Raw genomic sequence first — 16,872 nt, 5'->3', positions numbered from 1 at the left:
TCACCAAAACTAAAAAAGCAGAGGTGATCAAAGACAACCAAATACAAAATCGCTTTGTGCTAATAAAATGAAGATAATTTACTAGGAGGAGCCATGTTACAAGGACGCACAATTGTCAATTCAAACAACGCACTGCCAAATCACCCAAAAAAGTGATGAAGGTCAGGAAGGGGGGGAAAATCATTCCAGGGTTGAAGTGTGTTAAAAATACAATATATAATTCAACATTAATTTAAGGACACACAGACTCGTTGGAATTATATTAAGTGTGTGTGGGGGGGATCCAGTTAAAGGACACACAGACCATTTGGGATACTATTAAGGGGGGGGGGGGATTCAGTTAAGGGGACACAGACCATTTGGAATAAGCTTTAAAATGTTTGGTTTTAGGATAAAGCAATAGAATGGAGCTGACAAAAGACATTTTAAGTGACTAGACTAGGTGGATATGGGCCTACCATAGCATGTTGGTGAGGTTTAATGAAGGCAAATATGCATGAAAAACAAAAAAGGAGCATTAAAAGATTGCAGCATGCATGAGGACAAAGGGGACATTCACAGCATATTGCAATCATGGTAATTAGAGATTGAGGAAAGAAATACAAGGCATTAGCAAACATTAAAGACAATAAAATGTGATGTTAAATGCTAAAATCTTACCTTAATATAGTCCTCCTGCAGGACCTGTATAATGGCAGAACAGGTCTCTGGGATAATGATCCCCAGAGCCTGGGGGGAGATGCCTGTCGAGAACTTCAAGTCCTGAAGGCTTCTCCCTGTCGCCAAGTAGCGCAACGTGGCGACGAGCCTCTGCTCCGGAGTGATGGCTTGCCGCATGCAGGTATCCTGCCTGCTGATATAAGGGGTCAGCAAAGCCAGCAGACGGTGAAAAACGGGGTCCGTCATCCGGAGATAATTCCTGAAATCATCAGGATTATTCTCCCGGATCTCACGAAGCAAAGGCATGTGCGAGAACTGGTCACGCTGGAGCAACCAATTCTTCGTCCATGAACTCCTCAACACCCCGTCCAAGGACTGTTCTTGGGTTGCAGAATGAACTACAACACCAAGCGCAAGCAAAGCACGAACTCGACGACGAGTACGTACACGCAACATGGCTTCAAAACGGTCGGATTGTCAGAGCGAACTTAACAGACGTCACTGAAGAACAGCAAGGCCTGTGAAGAGCGACCTGAAAGTCAGCGAGCGCAGTTAGATCGCACTGCAAAATACAGAGACGAACTGACTACACGCACTAAAAAACAGATACAAACCTCACAAGCACAAACTGAAAAGCAGTGAAAAACGTTCTGAAAAATACGAGTCTGAAAAACGCGAATCGTCTCTCACCAAACTTCTACTAACACGAGATAAACACGAAATTAGCAGAAGGAGCCCAAAGGGTGGCGCACTTGGTATTGAACTTCCGTTTTATAGTCTCGTCGGACCTGGTGTACGTCACAGCGGACCAGACGGGCGGACTTTAGTGTGATCGTGTGTAGGCAAGTCCGTTGCGTCGGAACTCTGTCGGAACTCCGGCGGAACTCCGGCGGAACTCCGTTGGGAACTCCTTCGGAATTAAGTCCTCTCGTGTGTACGGGGCATTAACCTCCCTGGCGGTAATCCCGAGTCTGGCTCGGGCTGCAATTTCAGTACTACGAGCGGTAACCCCCGAGCCAGACTCGGGATCGCATCGCTGGATACAGGGAGAGGTTACTTACCTTGTCCCCTGGATCCAGCGATGTCCTCCCCGCTGTGTGTGCGAGCCGTGTCCTCCGCTCAATTCACACAGTGCCCGAGTGCCGCCGAGCTCCGTTCCCTGCGACGTTACGACACGCGGGAGAGGAGATCGGCGCCAAATTCAAAAAAGTTAAAATACAGAAAACACATACAGTACTGTATAAAAAAAATACACACCCCCTTTGTCCCTGCATGCACTTTTATATTATAAATACTGTTTTTTTTTTTCTGCCTGGAATTTGGAGGTTGTCCATAGCAACCAAAAAGTCTCCCTTTATGTCAAAAGTGTTTTTAGACCAACTAGAAAACAGCGATAATAAATTAGAATCACTTGCAGAACTGAGCGATAGCGATTTGTGGGGAGATCCGTCATCAAACACTAAGACCCCTTTCACACCACACCGCCGATAGCGTGGGCGGTAAAACGCTGTCATTTTTAGCGGCGTTTTACTGCCGGATTTGCGGCGTATTTGCGGCACATTTTGGCTGCTAGCGGGGCGCTTTTACCCCCGCTAGCGGCCAAGAAAGGGTTAAAACCGCCGGCAATACGCCGCAATAGCGGCGTTTTTCTGGCGGTATTACAGCGCTGCCCCATTGATTTCAATGGGGAGCAGCGGTGGAGGAGCGGTAAACACACCGCTCCTTCACCGCTCCAAAGAAGCTGCTGGCAGGACTTTTCCCTGACGTCCTGCCAGCGCACCGCTGTAGTGTGAAAGCCTTTGGGCTTTCACACTACAGACAATGGTGCAGCTTCTTTAGGGCGTTTTGCAGGCGCTATTTCTAACGCTATAGCGCCTGCAAAACGTCCTGGTGTGAAAGGGGTGTAAATCTAATAACAGCGCTAATTCTGCAAATGAGCAAATTTCAGTGTTTTTGGGTTTAATTACATTATTGAATAATTTTTATTATTATTTGTTATCATTATTTATTATATTATAAACTTTATCATAACCGGGATGTCTGCTAGACTCTGGTTTGAACAGATTTAAGAGAGTTATTCCTAAGCCCTTGTACACACGGTCGGAGATTCCAACGGAATGTGTCCGATCGGACCGTTTTGTCGGATTTTCCGACTGTGTGTGGTCTCCATCGGACTGTTTCCGATGGACCAAGTTTTCCAACATGTCGGTAAAATTTTCCGACAAAATTCTCAGATCGGACATACTCCGATCGTGTGTAGAGAATTCCGATCGGACAAAGTGCCACGCATGCTCAGATCAAATTCCTACACCAAAGCTATTGGCAACTGGCGTGAACGTAGTCCCATCGTAAGGAAATAACGTCATCACGTTGGATTTTCCGACAACTTTGTCCGACCGTGTGTATGCAACAGTTTCGGACAAAATCCATCGGACAAAATCCGTCGGACAAAATCCGACGGACAAAATCCGTCGGACAAAATCCGACGGATTTGGTTGTCGGAATCTCCGACCGTGTGTACAAGGGCTAAGAATTGCAGGACTACATATAAAACGATAAAATTTCCATGCAAAATAATTGTACCGCTTTTAGCACCTAAAATCAGAAATAATCGTACCGCCAGGGAGGTTAATAGGCATGGTGACATTTTTGAAGTTGAAGATTTTTCCAACAATTCTTTGGAAAATTAAGAACTTTTCACAAAAATGCCCTATTAATTAAAGTTATTTCTCACATACGGCATATTAACAACAAATTAGGTAAATTTAGATGAGATCTGAACGACTATACTAACGACAAGGACTTCTCGTGGATGAGCAAGCCCATGGTACCCCAAAATCCCCCCCACCATCACCATCCCCAACTATACATATCAAAAACCACCAGTACCTCTCACCATCCGTCCACTTCTCCCTCCTCGGATCTCTCACACACCCACTAATCACAACCAGACCCTTAGGTCCAACCCCTCTAGAGATTCTAATCAGAGTAACAAAAAACAGCCTAGTTCCAACAAGAACAAAAAAGGTCATCGTGACAAAAGGATAACATCAGACACCAATGTTTCCTCACAGCAAAATGTTTTAAGATTTTCAAAAATTCTACAATTGTAATCATCCACACACATCTGCTCATCAACCTCTGCAACCCATGGGCCAAACCACTTCAGCCCATGGAACAACCACTACCAATGGAGTGCTGTCAACCTCCAACACAGTAATAGCGACTCCATATGGATCCTGTACAGACCCAAGTGATTCCATGGTTGGAATCTCCTCTTCTGCCATGGAGTTAACATCGACCCCTGGTCCCGCGGATGTATCCATCACAGAGCCCAAGGACATATCCACCTCAGAGCCCAGTAACCTCCCCATACCCCCCATCTCAACTATCAGCCATTTATCATTTAGTTCACAGCCACCTTCAGATATCGGTACAAATGCCCTGGTGTTTGGTTCTTCTTTAGTCATGAACCCCTCTCCAGTCACCCCCACACAAAAGAAAATTTGACATAGAGGCTGCAGAGGGGGAAGAAGTAAACACAGATGCCAATCAACCAAAGAACCGTAAACTGTAAAGATCTTTAATCTTTACAGTCATGTTCTCTCCCCAGAAGAGACATCATTGTTGAGTTGGGGACTGAACTTTGCACCGACCAACAAGCTTGACCCATATCTACTGTTCAAAGTTTTAAACAAATACATTAGAAACCGTACTCTCAAAAGGTTCTTTCAGATTAAAAGCACCAAACAAACCAAGACTGATTACGTTTCCCAGGACGATATGGACTCTACCCCAGAATCTGAACCTATTGAATTCAGTTTTGAGGCTGATATCATAGAAACACTTGAAGACTTATATCAAGACGATTCCCACACCAACCTAGACATATGCACTCAACATCTCCATACATCGCCCCCAATGGCACAGTCCACACTAAAGCCAAAATCATTTTTTTAACCGCATCAATCTACCTTTTATAACATGGTCTTCTCAGCTATGTTCACAAACAACTCTCCGTCCTTCTGACTTATGCCGCGTACACACGATCGAATTGTCCGGTGTACTTAGTCCGGCAAACAATCTGGTGGATAGTCTGGCGGACTTTCTACCGAACGGACTTGGCCACACACGGACACACAGAAAGTCCGGCGTTCGCTTGCGCGATGACGTACGGCACGTACGTCGGGACTAGAAAAAGGAAGTTCAATAGCCAGTAGCCAATAGCTTCCTTTTTCGTACTTGCTTCTGAGCATGCGTCATTCTTAGTCCGCCGGACTAGCACACTGACGAACGTATTGTCCGCTGAAACCCAAGTCCGGCGGAAAGATTGGACTGCAAAAATACTTTCTAAGTCCGCCGGACTTTACGCTGAAAAAGTCAGTTGAAGCACACACACGATCAAATTGTCCGGTGAAATGCGTTTCGGCGGACTAAGTACGCCGGACAATTCGATCGTGTGTACGCGGCATTAGGCCTCCTTACCCCTTTGGAGAATAAAGCATTAAATGCCTTTGCCAATAATGACAACCTAATCATAAAAAAAAACTGCTGACAAAGGTGGAGGGATTGCCATTCAAGATAGGGCTGGTTATATAAAAGAGGACCATCGCTTACTTGCGGATGGATCCACATACCAAAAACTTAGCAAAGATCTATTACCCGAATACAGATTGGATATCAATCTTCTAATTGAATATGCCACTCAAACCAAAATCATAACTAAATCTGAAGCATCCTTCCTAATTAGGGATTTGTACCGCACAACATATTTTTATCACATCCCAAAGATCCCCAAAAGTCTCATTGATCCCCCAGGTAGACCCATCATAGCTGCCATGGACAGCCTAACAGGTTTGTCCAAATACATAGATCACTATCTTCAGCCCCTGGCCCAGGACCGGCAGTCCTATATAAGAGACGGTACCCACTTATTAGAGCAATTAAAGTCATATAAATGGGTTTATATGACTTTGTGGCCTCTCTCCTTTTATTCCCATAAATAACACTACACGGGACAGATCATTTATCCGGCCCATGGCATCACTTTTCCGAGGGTTATTCATTGGAAGCATTACTGTGAAGGACCACAGGAGCATATATCCTCAACGGGAGGTCACGTATGTGGTTGCTGGTTCTCCCTTGGTGTATTACAACACTAGCTCGATTGGCTCATTAGGCGTAGGCCTGCTTGAGTTCAATCCCTCTGGTAAGCCTCATACTTATTGGTGGTGGATCATCTACTGACAAATCTTGTCTACACAAATTTACATTTCAAGTCATCATGTTACTATGTTCATTCACTCATGGACTTTGAATTATTTCACTTTATGGACTTTTGCTTTATTTACTATTTTTTACTTTTTTTTACACATTAGAGCCACAATTTACTCAATACCTATATTAACCACTTACAGACCGGACCATTTTGCTGGTCAAAGACCGGACCACTTTTTGCGATTCAGCACTGCGTCGCTTTAACTGACAATTGCGCGGTCGTGCGACGTGGCTCCCAAACAAAATTGATGTCCTTTTTTTCCTACAAATAGATCTTTCTTTTGGTGGTATTTGATCACCCCTGCGGTTTTTATTTTTTTCGCTATAAATAAAAATAGAGCGACAATTTTGAAATTGATATTTTTTACTTTTTGTTATAATAAATATCCCCCAGAAATATATAAAAAAATGATTTTTTCCCTCAGTTTAGGCCGATACGTATTCTTCTACATATTTTTGGTTAAAAAAAAAATCGCAATAAGCGATTATTGATTGGTTTGCGCCAAAGTTATAGCGTTTACAAAATAGGGTATAGTTTCATAGCATTTTTATTAATAATTTTTTATTTTTTTACTAGTAATGGCGGCGATCATTGATGTTTATTGTGACTGCGACATTGTGGGGGACACATCGGACATTTTTGACACATTTTTGGGACCATTGTCAGTTATACAGCAATCAGTGCTATATAAATGCAGTGATTCCTGTGTAAATGACACTGGCAGTGAAGGGGTTAACCAGTGGGTGGCAGTGTAGGGGTTAAGTGTTCCTAGGGGTGTGTTACTAACTGTGGGGGGGCTGGGCTTTCATTTAGTGAACGCTGATCTCTGCTCCAATCACATGGAGCAGAGATCAGCGTCACTAGTTGCTAGGCAGAATGGGGAGATGCTGTTTACAACGGCATTTCTCCATTCAACCGTCCCGTGAGACGATCGCGGGTTTGCCCGCGGCAATCGAGTCCGCAGGACTCGCGACCGGACGCACTGGGGTCCCGACCGGCACGCGAGCGCACTGCCGGCGGAGCGCTCGCGATGGCAGGGTGGCACTGAAGATTGGGCGTACCTGTACGCCAATATGCCTGCCCGTGCCATTCTGCCGACGTACATCAGTGTGCGCTGGTCGGGAACCGGTTAATTATCAGATTTTATCATGTTTTTTTTTTTTTTTCAACAATCTATATGAGCAATGTTTCATTCAATTTTGATATAGTGTACATTTATTTTTGTATACACTTAAAGTATATTCATTCTTTCAAGGTGTTCATTTATAATATGCTCCAAGTTTAAATACACTGTCTTAGTTCATTGTAAAGACATCACATTAGCGCTGCACTTTTATTTACAAATTTTTCACTTTGCAAAGGGATCTTTTGGTGTGCCGGCTGCTACTTTAACATTTAAAAAGACAGCACGATATATTTGTTTAATTTTACACTTTAATTAATTGAATCATGTTATTCCCAGTCTTAGCCCTTGTACACATGGTCGGAGACTCCGACAACCAAATCCGTCGGATTTTGTCAGACGGATTTTGTCCGAAACTGTTGCATAAACACGGTCGGACGAAGTTGTCGGAAATTCCGATCGTTCAGAACGTGACGACGTTATTTCATTATGACGGGACTACGTTCAGGCTAGTAGCCAATAGCTTTGATGTAGGAATTTGATCTGAGCATGCGTGGCACTTTATCCAATCGGAATTCTCTACACATGATCGGAGTATGTCCGATCGGAGCATTTTGTCAGAAAATATTTCCGGCAAGTTGGAAAATTTGGTCCGACGGATATTCCGATGGAAACAGTCCGATGCAGACCACACACAGTCGGAATATCCGACAAAATGCTCCGATCGGACACATTCCGTTGGAATCTCCGACCGTGTGTACAAGGGCTTACGCTCTTACTAGTATATAGTATGTTCGCTGTTGTTGATTGTTATTGTGGATCTCCTTTTTGGCCTGACTAAGGGATTATTGTCCAAAACTGTTGCTATTTTGGATTGCTATTGTTGAACTTAAAGAGGAAGTAAACCCTCAATGGTTTTATTTCCTCTTTATTTCCCTGCAAAGGTAAAGCGTAATAAGCTAGTAGCCCATTATGTGTCACTTACCTGAAAACAAACCCTGCAATGTCATTGGTGTCCCCCGCTGACTGGAAGCGCCCATCTTCACCCCTCTTCCTTCCGGGGGCCGCGGACTCCGACTCTGTGACTGGCACAATTGTGCCCTTTCTAAAGTGCGCATGCACCAATGACGTCTGTGCACGCATATATTGTAAATATAACCTAAACCGCGCAGGTTTAGGAGATATTTCCAGCACCTACAGGTAAGTGATGTCACGCGACTCCAGCCAGTCACAGAGCCGGAGTCCGCGGCCCCCGGAAGGAAGAGGGGTGAAGATGGGCGATTCCAACCAGCGGGGACACCAATGACATTGCAGGGTTCGTTTTCAGGTAAGTGACACATAATGGGCACCTACATGTACTGTAAGCCTTAATATAGGTGTACCTGTAGGTAAAAGTGGATGTATAGCGTTTACAACCACTTAACCACTTAAGGACCGTGCCTCTTTCAGAGATTTGTTGTTGCAAGTTAAAAACATTTTTTTTGCTAGAAAATTACTCAGAACCCCAAAACATTATATATTTTTTTTCTAACACCCTAGAGAATAAAATGGCGGTCATTGCAATACTTTCTGTCACACCGTATTTGCTCAGAGATCTTACAAGCGCACTTTTTTGGGAAAAAATACACTTTTTTAAAATTATAAAATAAGACAACAGTAAAGTTAGCCCAATTTATTTTTATATTGTGAAAGAAGTTACGCCGAGTAAATTGATACCCAACATGTCACGCTTCAAAATTGCGCCCGCTCGTGGAATGGCGACAAACTTTTACCCTTAAAAATCTCCATAGGCAATGTTTTAAAAAAATCTACAGGTCTAGGGCTAGAATTATTGCTCTCGCTCTATTGATCGCAGCGATACCTCACATGTGTGGTTTGAACACTGTTTTCATATGCGGGCGCTACTCACGTATGCGTTCGCTTCTGCACACAAGCTCATTGGGACGGGGCGCATTTAAAAATGTTTATTATTTTTTTCTTATTTATTTTGCTTTTTTTATTTTTTTACTGTTTAAAAAAAAAATAAAAAAAATGTCACTTTATTCCTATTACAAGGAATGTAAACATCCATTGTAATAGAAAAAAGCATGACAGGTCCTCTTAAATATGAGATGTGGGGGGTTAAAAAGACCTCACATCTCATATTTTCACAAAAAAAAATGTCATTTAAAAAAATCATTTAAAAAAATGGCCCTTTAACCACTTGCTTACTGGGCACTTAAACCCCCCTCCTGCCCAGACCAATTTTCAGCTTTCAGCGCTGATGCACTTTGAATGACAATTGCGCGGGCATACAACACTGTACCCAAATGACATTTTTTTCATTTTTTTCCCACAAATGGAGCTTTCTTTTAGTGGTATTTATTTACAGCTGGGAGTTTTATTTTTTGCTAAACAAACAAAAAAAGATGCAAAATTTTCTTAGTTTGTTATAAAATTTTGCAAACAGGTCATTTTTCTCCTTCATTGAAATGCACTGATGAGGCGGCACTGGTGGACACTGGTAGGCTGCACTGGTGGGCACTGATAGGCTGCACTGGTGGGCACTGATAGGCACAGTTAAGGCGGCACTAATAGGCACAGATAAGGTGGCACCGATAGGCACAGATAAGGCAGTACTGATGGGCACAGATAAGGCGGCACTGATGGGCAAAGATGGGCACAGATAAGATGGCACTAATGGGTGGCACGGATGGGTGGCACGGATGGGTGGCACTAAGGGGCACTGATAGGTACCACTGATAGATGGGACTGATGGGCACTGATAGGTGGCACTGATAGGTGGCTCTGATACTTGGCACTGCTGGGCACTGATGGGCACTGGTAGATGACACTGATGGGCACAGATATGTGGCACTGGGGTGCAGCACTGTTGTTGAGGCAGATTTTGGGCACTGATGGGTGGCACTCTGGGCACTGATGGGTGGCACTATGGGCACTGATGGGTTGCACTGATGGGGGGCACTTTTTTATTGGTTAGGTGGCACTGGCAGGGGGCAGGTGGGCACTGATAAGCTGACCATGATCGGCTTTTTTATATTTCTCCTCGCGAAGAAAAATAGCCGATTACCGGCTCTGTTTTGTCACATTATCAGATGTCATTGGCTGACAGCTGATCACGTGGTAAGGGGTCGGGATCGACCCCTTGCTCCGATCCGTGATCAGGCGAGTCTCATAGACTCGCTGATCACAGAGCGCGCCACGCGTGCCCCTCAGGGGGCGCGCAGGCCGCTCGTGCACGGGACGACGTCAATAGACGTAGTCCTGGCAAAGCAGGTCCGCGCTGTGGCCGTCATTCGGCTATAGCGCGGATCCCTGGTGGTTAAGGGCTGTGGGCGGAAGTGACCTTTAGACGTCGCTTCCACCCAGCAATTGTATGGAGATGGGAGGGGGACATCTTCCCCTCACTCGTCTCCATACCGAACAGGAGACAACACGCGATCGCCTCCACCGCTGCTGGCAGCTCCAGTAAGCGGCGGAGAGCACCGGAGCGCGGCAGGAGGGAGGGCCTCTCTCTCGCTGCTGATAAAAGTGATCTCGCAGTGAACCCGCTGCAGAGACCACTTTTTCTTGTAGTGGACCGCCCGCTGAAGAAGAGGATACCGGGGTTATGGCAGCTCGCTGCAGCCATAACAGCAATATCCTCCTTCAAACAGCCGATGTAAAACTGCGGCGGGCGGCCCGTAAGTGGTTAAATGAACTCTTTCTATGCTCCACCCCCTCATTTGGACTTTCTATATTGATCCTGGAGGGCAGGACTCTGGTTCCTGACATTAATCTTATTTAGCAGGTGCTGTTCATCTTTCCTCTATATAATACAATGTCTTCCTGAATCCTCACATTGTCGCTCCCTCTCTCTCCCTAAAGTGAACTATTTGGTTATGATGGGAAATCAAACTTCTCAGTCTGAATTAATTTTGCTTGGCCTGTCAGACCTCACAGATTCTCAGGTCCCATTATTCCTGCTGATCCTCCTCATCTATGTGGTCACATTGGCCGGGAATCTTCTCATCGTTTCTCTGGTGGTCTCAGACTCCCAGCTGCACACCCCCATGTACTTTTTCCTGGGAAACCTCTCAGCTTTAGACATTTTCAACTCCTCCATTTCCGTATCTCACGTGTCTTTTGACGTCTTTACTGGAAACAGACTGATTTCATACCCAACTTGTATCTCTCAGGTCTTCTTCTTCTCCTGGTTTCTCTGCACTGTGTGTGCCATACTTGATATGATGTCCTATGATCGATATGTTGCCATTTGCAATCCTTTGCATTATACAATCATGATAAACATTCCCCTGTGTGTTCAGGTGGCCTTCTTATTCTGGGTTCTTGGCTTTGTCTTTTCTTCGTTGCACACGCATTATGCACTAAGACTGGTCTTCCCTGACCCCACCACCATCCCGGGCTTGTTCTGTGAATTATATCAGCTCTTTCAACTGTCATGTTCTGACACCTATCTCAATTACTTACTTATATATCTTCAAGCTGCGTGTTTTTCAGTCCCCGGCTTTCTCGTTACTTTCCTCTCATATGTCTACATTTTCAAAACAATCCTGAAAATTAAACTGAAGGATGGAAGACGGAAAGCTTACTCCACCTGCAGTTCTCATCTCGTGGTGGTCTTCATCTTTTATGGGACCGCTTTTATCAACTACTTTCACCCCAAAGCTAAGAATTTTCTGGCAGGCAGATTGATCTCTTTATTTTACACAGTTGTACCCCCTCTCCTAAACCCGATTATTTACAGCCTGAGAAACAGGGACCTGAAAGTAGCTCTTCAGAAAACCCTATCCAGAATTGGCACCACACCATCAACTGTTACCAGAGGAGAACTCCATGACAACTAATTTGATGGCTTTTCATTTTGGATTGGTGAGATTTGTAATGCTGATCAACACTTGCCATAACGTGGTCCTTTCCATCACCGTCAGTAAAACCATCAGCTCTAATTTGTATCTGCATATGGACACCAGTCAAATGAATTCCATTTCCATGCCTCTTGAGTCTTGCTTTCACTCATTCCTCCCGGTCCAGCCTCCAATTCCTCGAAAACCACCATTTAAAATACACAACATCGTTGGCCGGCTTCTTCTTCTTCTTTATTCTCTGTCCAATCATGATGTCCATGCCAGATCTCACTCATGAGGTTTTTTCGACAACTTACATGGATTGTTTTCTCAAAGGATGTTTTCCTGAGATCTTCAGGGATTTTGGGAAATATTGTAAGATCTTGCAGTTTAAATTCGAATGTTCCCTGGAAGACACTGGTGATGCAGCCTCCCCAGGAGGCAGCGTTATCAGTTCCTTGAAAGAAATACAGAAAATAACACTGAAAGTTGCAAATTAAGAGTACTAAGCTGCAAGCACATTGGTCTTCACATTTGTATTTTAGTGCAGAACTTTTCACACACAGTACAGAAAGTTATCCTAAATAACAGGATTTCTCCAAAACTTATGCCCCGTACACACGAGCGGACTTTTCGACATCAAAGGTCCGACGGAACAATTCCGGCAGACCATTCGATCGTGTGTGGGCTGCAGCGGACTTTAGATTTGTAAAAATCCGACAGACTTTAGAAATGGAACATGTTTCAAATTTTTCCGCCGGAACTCCGCCGGACCCAGTTCCTACCGAGAAATCCGCTCGTGTGTATGCTAGTCCGACGGACAAAAACCGACGCTAGGGCAGCTATTGGCTACTGGCTATGAACTTCCTTATTCTAGTCTGGTCGTACGTCATCACGTTCGAATCCGTCGGACTTTGGTGTGATTGTGTGTGGCCAAGTCCGTTCATTCGGAAGTCCGTCAGAACTCTGTCAGAACTCCATCAGAACTCTGTCGAAAGTCTGTCAGACCTAGTCCCTCAAAAAGTCTGTTCGTGTGTACGCAGCATTAGTGTGCATTTTATTTATTTATACATTTTTTGCTTAGGTAAGTTTCTTTTTGGAAGAAGACAAGTGATTGACTTTTATATAAAGATAGTTATTTAGGCTTGAAGGACGGATATAAAACTGGTTCTGCGGTTTGCAGCTTCCCCTCATATGCTTATGCCTATGCGGCTGGGGGAGCCCGGAGAGAATATCCCCTTCCTACCCTATGCCCCTACCATCCCCCTCCCCGTTCCTGCTTCCCTCTCTATCCCCCCCTCTTTTCCTAACACCCCTATAACTCCCCCTCCTTGGGGAGTTACCTTTGACACAGACGCCCCTACTCCATTAATGGATGACTGATACTCATCGGCCGGGCAAGTACTTCCCTTGCCCTCTACATCCCGCTCCCAGCTGATGATATCTCCCCCTTTTCCCACAGCCTTACAATGTGTCACTGGGAGGTAGACTGACACTTATAACCGACAGAATCCTCTCGAGTCACAAGTCTTGACCCTCAGGATGCACACCTTACTACTAATTGCAATGGTGACCTTTCAAAGAACCACTACACCCACTCTTTTGGGTACAGGGGGAAAGGTTTTAAGGTTCAAGCTAGAGATGTAGGAACAAGATGGCCATAGGTCCTAACATTGAATCAAGGCTCTGTTCAATTGTTCAAATTTCAATTGTCTGTGGTAACGATATGTACTGTGTCTTTTTAGTACATTAAGTACTGCTTGTTATTGTACTGTTTGAAAACTTTATAAATATTTTATGGAAAAAAAATGTTAAAAAAATAAATAAAACTGGTTCTGGTCCTTTTTGTGTCAATAAACAGGTACTCTTGGAGGGCTTCAGAATAACCTGAATATGTATGTATGGTTATCATACATAGTGAGACACTGTTTAAATCTGGGGGTGCCATCCTTCCTTTGACAAATCATCCTAATAAAATAAACTGACCATCTTTGCTAACAAATGGTAATCAATTGTAACAGATATTATTCTGCTGTACTGCCATTGAGGGTCTAAATCAGGGGTCTCCAAACTTTCTAAACAAAGGGCCAGTTTACTATCCTTCAGACTTTAGAGGAGCCAGATTGGGGCCAGTGGGAATATACAATGTCCTGGCATTAGTGGGCATGAATAATGCCCTTTACGTTGGTATTAGAGACATAATGTCCCATTGTTGGTGCCACTGGGAGGAATAGTGCTCCATTGTTGATGTCAGTGGGAGGAATAGTGCTTCATCATTGGTATCAGTGGAAGGAGTAGTGCCCCCTCATTAGCATCATTGGGAGAAATGGAAATGCATTGTTGGTGTCAGTGGAAGGAATAGGGTCCCCACCATTCATGTCAGTGGAAGGAATAGTGTCCCATCATTGATGCCAGTGAGAGGAATAGTGCCCCATCGTTAGTGTCAGTGGGAGAAACTATGTCTCATTGTTAAGGTTAATAGTCCCCCAAGGGCCAGCTGAAAGCGAGCAATGGGCCGTATCTGGCCCCTGGGCTACAGTTTGGAGACCACTGGTCTAAATACGCCATAATACTTTCCCCTATAACAACTTATTAACTACTAAAACCATTGGTCACTGCTTAGTACTCTTACTATTCTGACACAGTTGACGACCCGCTCCTCCTCAAAAAAACTCCACTTCCTTTTCCTCCAAGATTCTTCTCTTCTCCTGGAGCTCCTCATATGTGTCAAAGTACTCCTTCAGTGTCTTACCTACAATGTCATTTCCTCCACCACTCTTCTTCTTTCTATAAGGGTCCCCCATGGTGCTGTTATTGGTTCCCCTCCAGTCTCTATCTACACCTCCCTGTTCATTTAATAACTTTGCGTGGTGTTCATTACCATGTCAATTCTGATAGAATGCAATGAATAATTTTCCACTACAGACACACCTCCTCACCAGTCCCAGCAGTTGCCGATTACTCCGAGGAGATAACCTGACGTACTCACAAAAAAAAGGGGAGAAGCCACTCACTGGATAAAAGTCTTGTATATGTTTATTAAAGTGTTTGTACACCCTGTACAATCACTTTTACCTACAGGTAAGCCTTTATTAAAGTGGAAGTAAACCCATCGATTTAAACAGTTAAAAAAAAAAGACATGCCGGGAATGCTAACTGCACATTGGCTGTGCTCTCAGCCAAACTATCAAACCATCCAATGGCTGATGTCATAACGAATCACATGTGCAGCACCATAGCAGTTGAAGATTAAATAGAGGCAAAGATGGCCGCTTCCTTGGCTGAAAACGATAGGGGAGTTCACTTCCACTTTAAGGCTTACCTGTAGGTGCTTGAAATATCTCCTAAACCTCCACGGTTTAGGAGATATTTACAAAAAAGCAGAGCGCCGATGACTATGGCGCATGCACAGATGTCTACGGCGCATGCACACTTTAGAAAGGGTACATCGTGGCACATAGGGGTCATGCTGTTACTAGTGGCTCCCGCGTAGAAGAGTGGGAACGACGTCATTGGAGAGTCCGGCCAATCACAGAGCCACAGAGTTTGGGGCCCCGGAAAGGAAGAGGGGTTGAAGATGGACGCTCGCTGCTAGTGGGTACAGCAGTGACATTGCAGGCTTCGTTTTCAGGTAAGTGACACATAATGGGCTGGATGCGATGCGATGCATAGTAGCCCATTATGCTTTACCTTTGCAGGGAAACAGAGAGGAAGTAAAACCCAAAATGTTTCACTCCATGCAGAGCTTACTCATAGTGTAAGAGTCACAGAGTGAGAGCTACATTATATCAAGCCTGTAATGGCACCAGTACCATGAATAACGTTCTCCTACAGGCACACCCCCACACACAAACTACAAACCTTTGACTGGCAAAGGGATGGAAAGTGGATGACCTGCAATGTGTTGTCATTCTATTCCTCCATCTTTCAATAACTAGATATGTAGGAATCACCCTTGAACTTTGAATGAGGTGAGTATGGTTAGCCAATGAACATACCATGAATATTTAAAAATAGAGATTTATTGCAACTTATCGTGCATGTGAAACACAACAGCAGTGATAAACAGGTTGATGAGGTACAGTACATAAAAAAGCATGAGGTACAATGGTATGGACTGAATGAATGAATGAATGAATGAATGAATTAAATACTTGTATAGCGCACAATGTGAACTGAATCGCCTCTAGGCGCTGTGGCGAGCTTTGATCATCTGCTAAAAGAGGAAGGTCTTGAGTTTTTTCCTAAAAGCCAGGTGATTTTCTTCCAGACGGATGTTGATTGGTAGAGCATTCCATAGCCGAGGCCCTTGGACAGCGAATCTCCGATCCCCCTTGGATTTATACCGGGCTTTGGGCACGAGGAGGAGGTTTTTGTTGGCTGATGGAAGACTGCGGTTTGGTGTGTAATGATTTATTTTCTCCATTAGGTATTGCGGAGCTTCTCTATGCACGCATTTGTGGGTGAGGCAAAGGGTCTTGAACGTGATCCGATTTTTTACGGTTAGCCAATGTAAGCTCCTCAGTGAAGGAGAAATGGATTCCCAGGGTTTTTTTCCTGTTATCAGCCTTGCCGCCGTGTTTTGGATCAGTTGTAATCACACAAGTTGATATTGTGGTAATCCTATGTAAAGCGAATTTGCGTAGTCCAGTCGTGAATTAATGATTAATGATTTAACTACCACTGCTTTGTCATTCTTTGGGATAAAAGGGATGAGTCTGCGAAGCATGCGCAGCAGATGGTGAGATCGACTGACTACAGATCCTATTTGCGCATCCATTGACATTTGTGCATCTAAAATAACCCTGAGACTCTTCGCTTTGGTCTTTGGGGAGATAGTCTGCCCAAATATGGTTGGTGGAGACCAGGAGGTTTTGGTTGCGGGCTTATGATTTGGGTGTAAGATAAGAAGCTCTGTCTTTGATTGGTTCAGCTGGAGGGAGTTGGTGGTCATCCAGTTCTCT

The 16,872-nt window shown here is 44.3% G+C and overlaps 1 protein-coding gene across 1 annotated transcript; it reads left to right on the top strand.

Moving 5' to 3' along the window:
• The first annotated feature begins 10,945 nt into the window (after positions 1-10,945).
• LOC143925278 (olfactory receptor 5B12-like) lies at positions 10,946-11,908 on the top strand. The gene has a single exon (XM_077449865.1). It carries the CDS (start codon positions 10,946-10,948, stop codon positions 11,906-11,908), a length of 963 nt encoding a protein of 320 aa, XP_077305991.1.
• The last annotated feature ends 4,964 nt before the right edge of the window (positions 11,909-16,872 follow it).

Source organism: Lithobates pipiens, unplaced genomic scaffold (assembly GCF_037356315.1).
Source record: "Lithobates pipiens isolate NorthernLeopardFrog02 unplaced genomic scaffold, aLitPip1_a1.2 Scaffold_22, whole genome shotgun sequence".
Lineage (NCBI taxonomy): Eukaryota > Metazoa > Chordata > Amphibia > Anura > Ranidae > Lithobates > Lithobates pipiens.
This window is presented reverse-complemented; position numbering and strand designations above follow the sequence as displayed.

Coding starts and splice junctions, on each gene's coding strand:
- LOC143925278 (XM_077449865.1), top strand. CDS start 10,946: ATGGGAAATCAAACTTCTCAGTCTGAATTAATTTTGCTTGGCCTGTCA.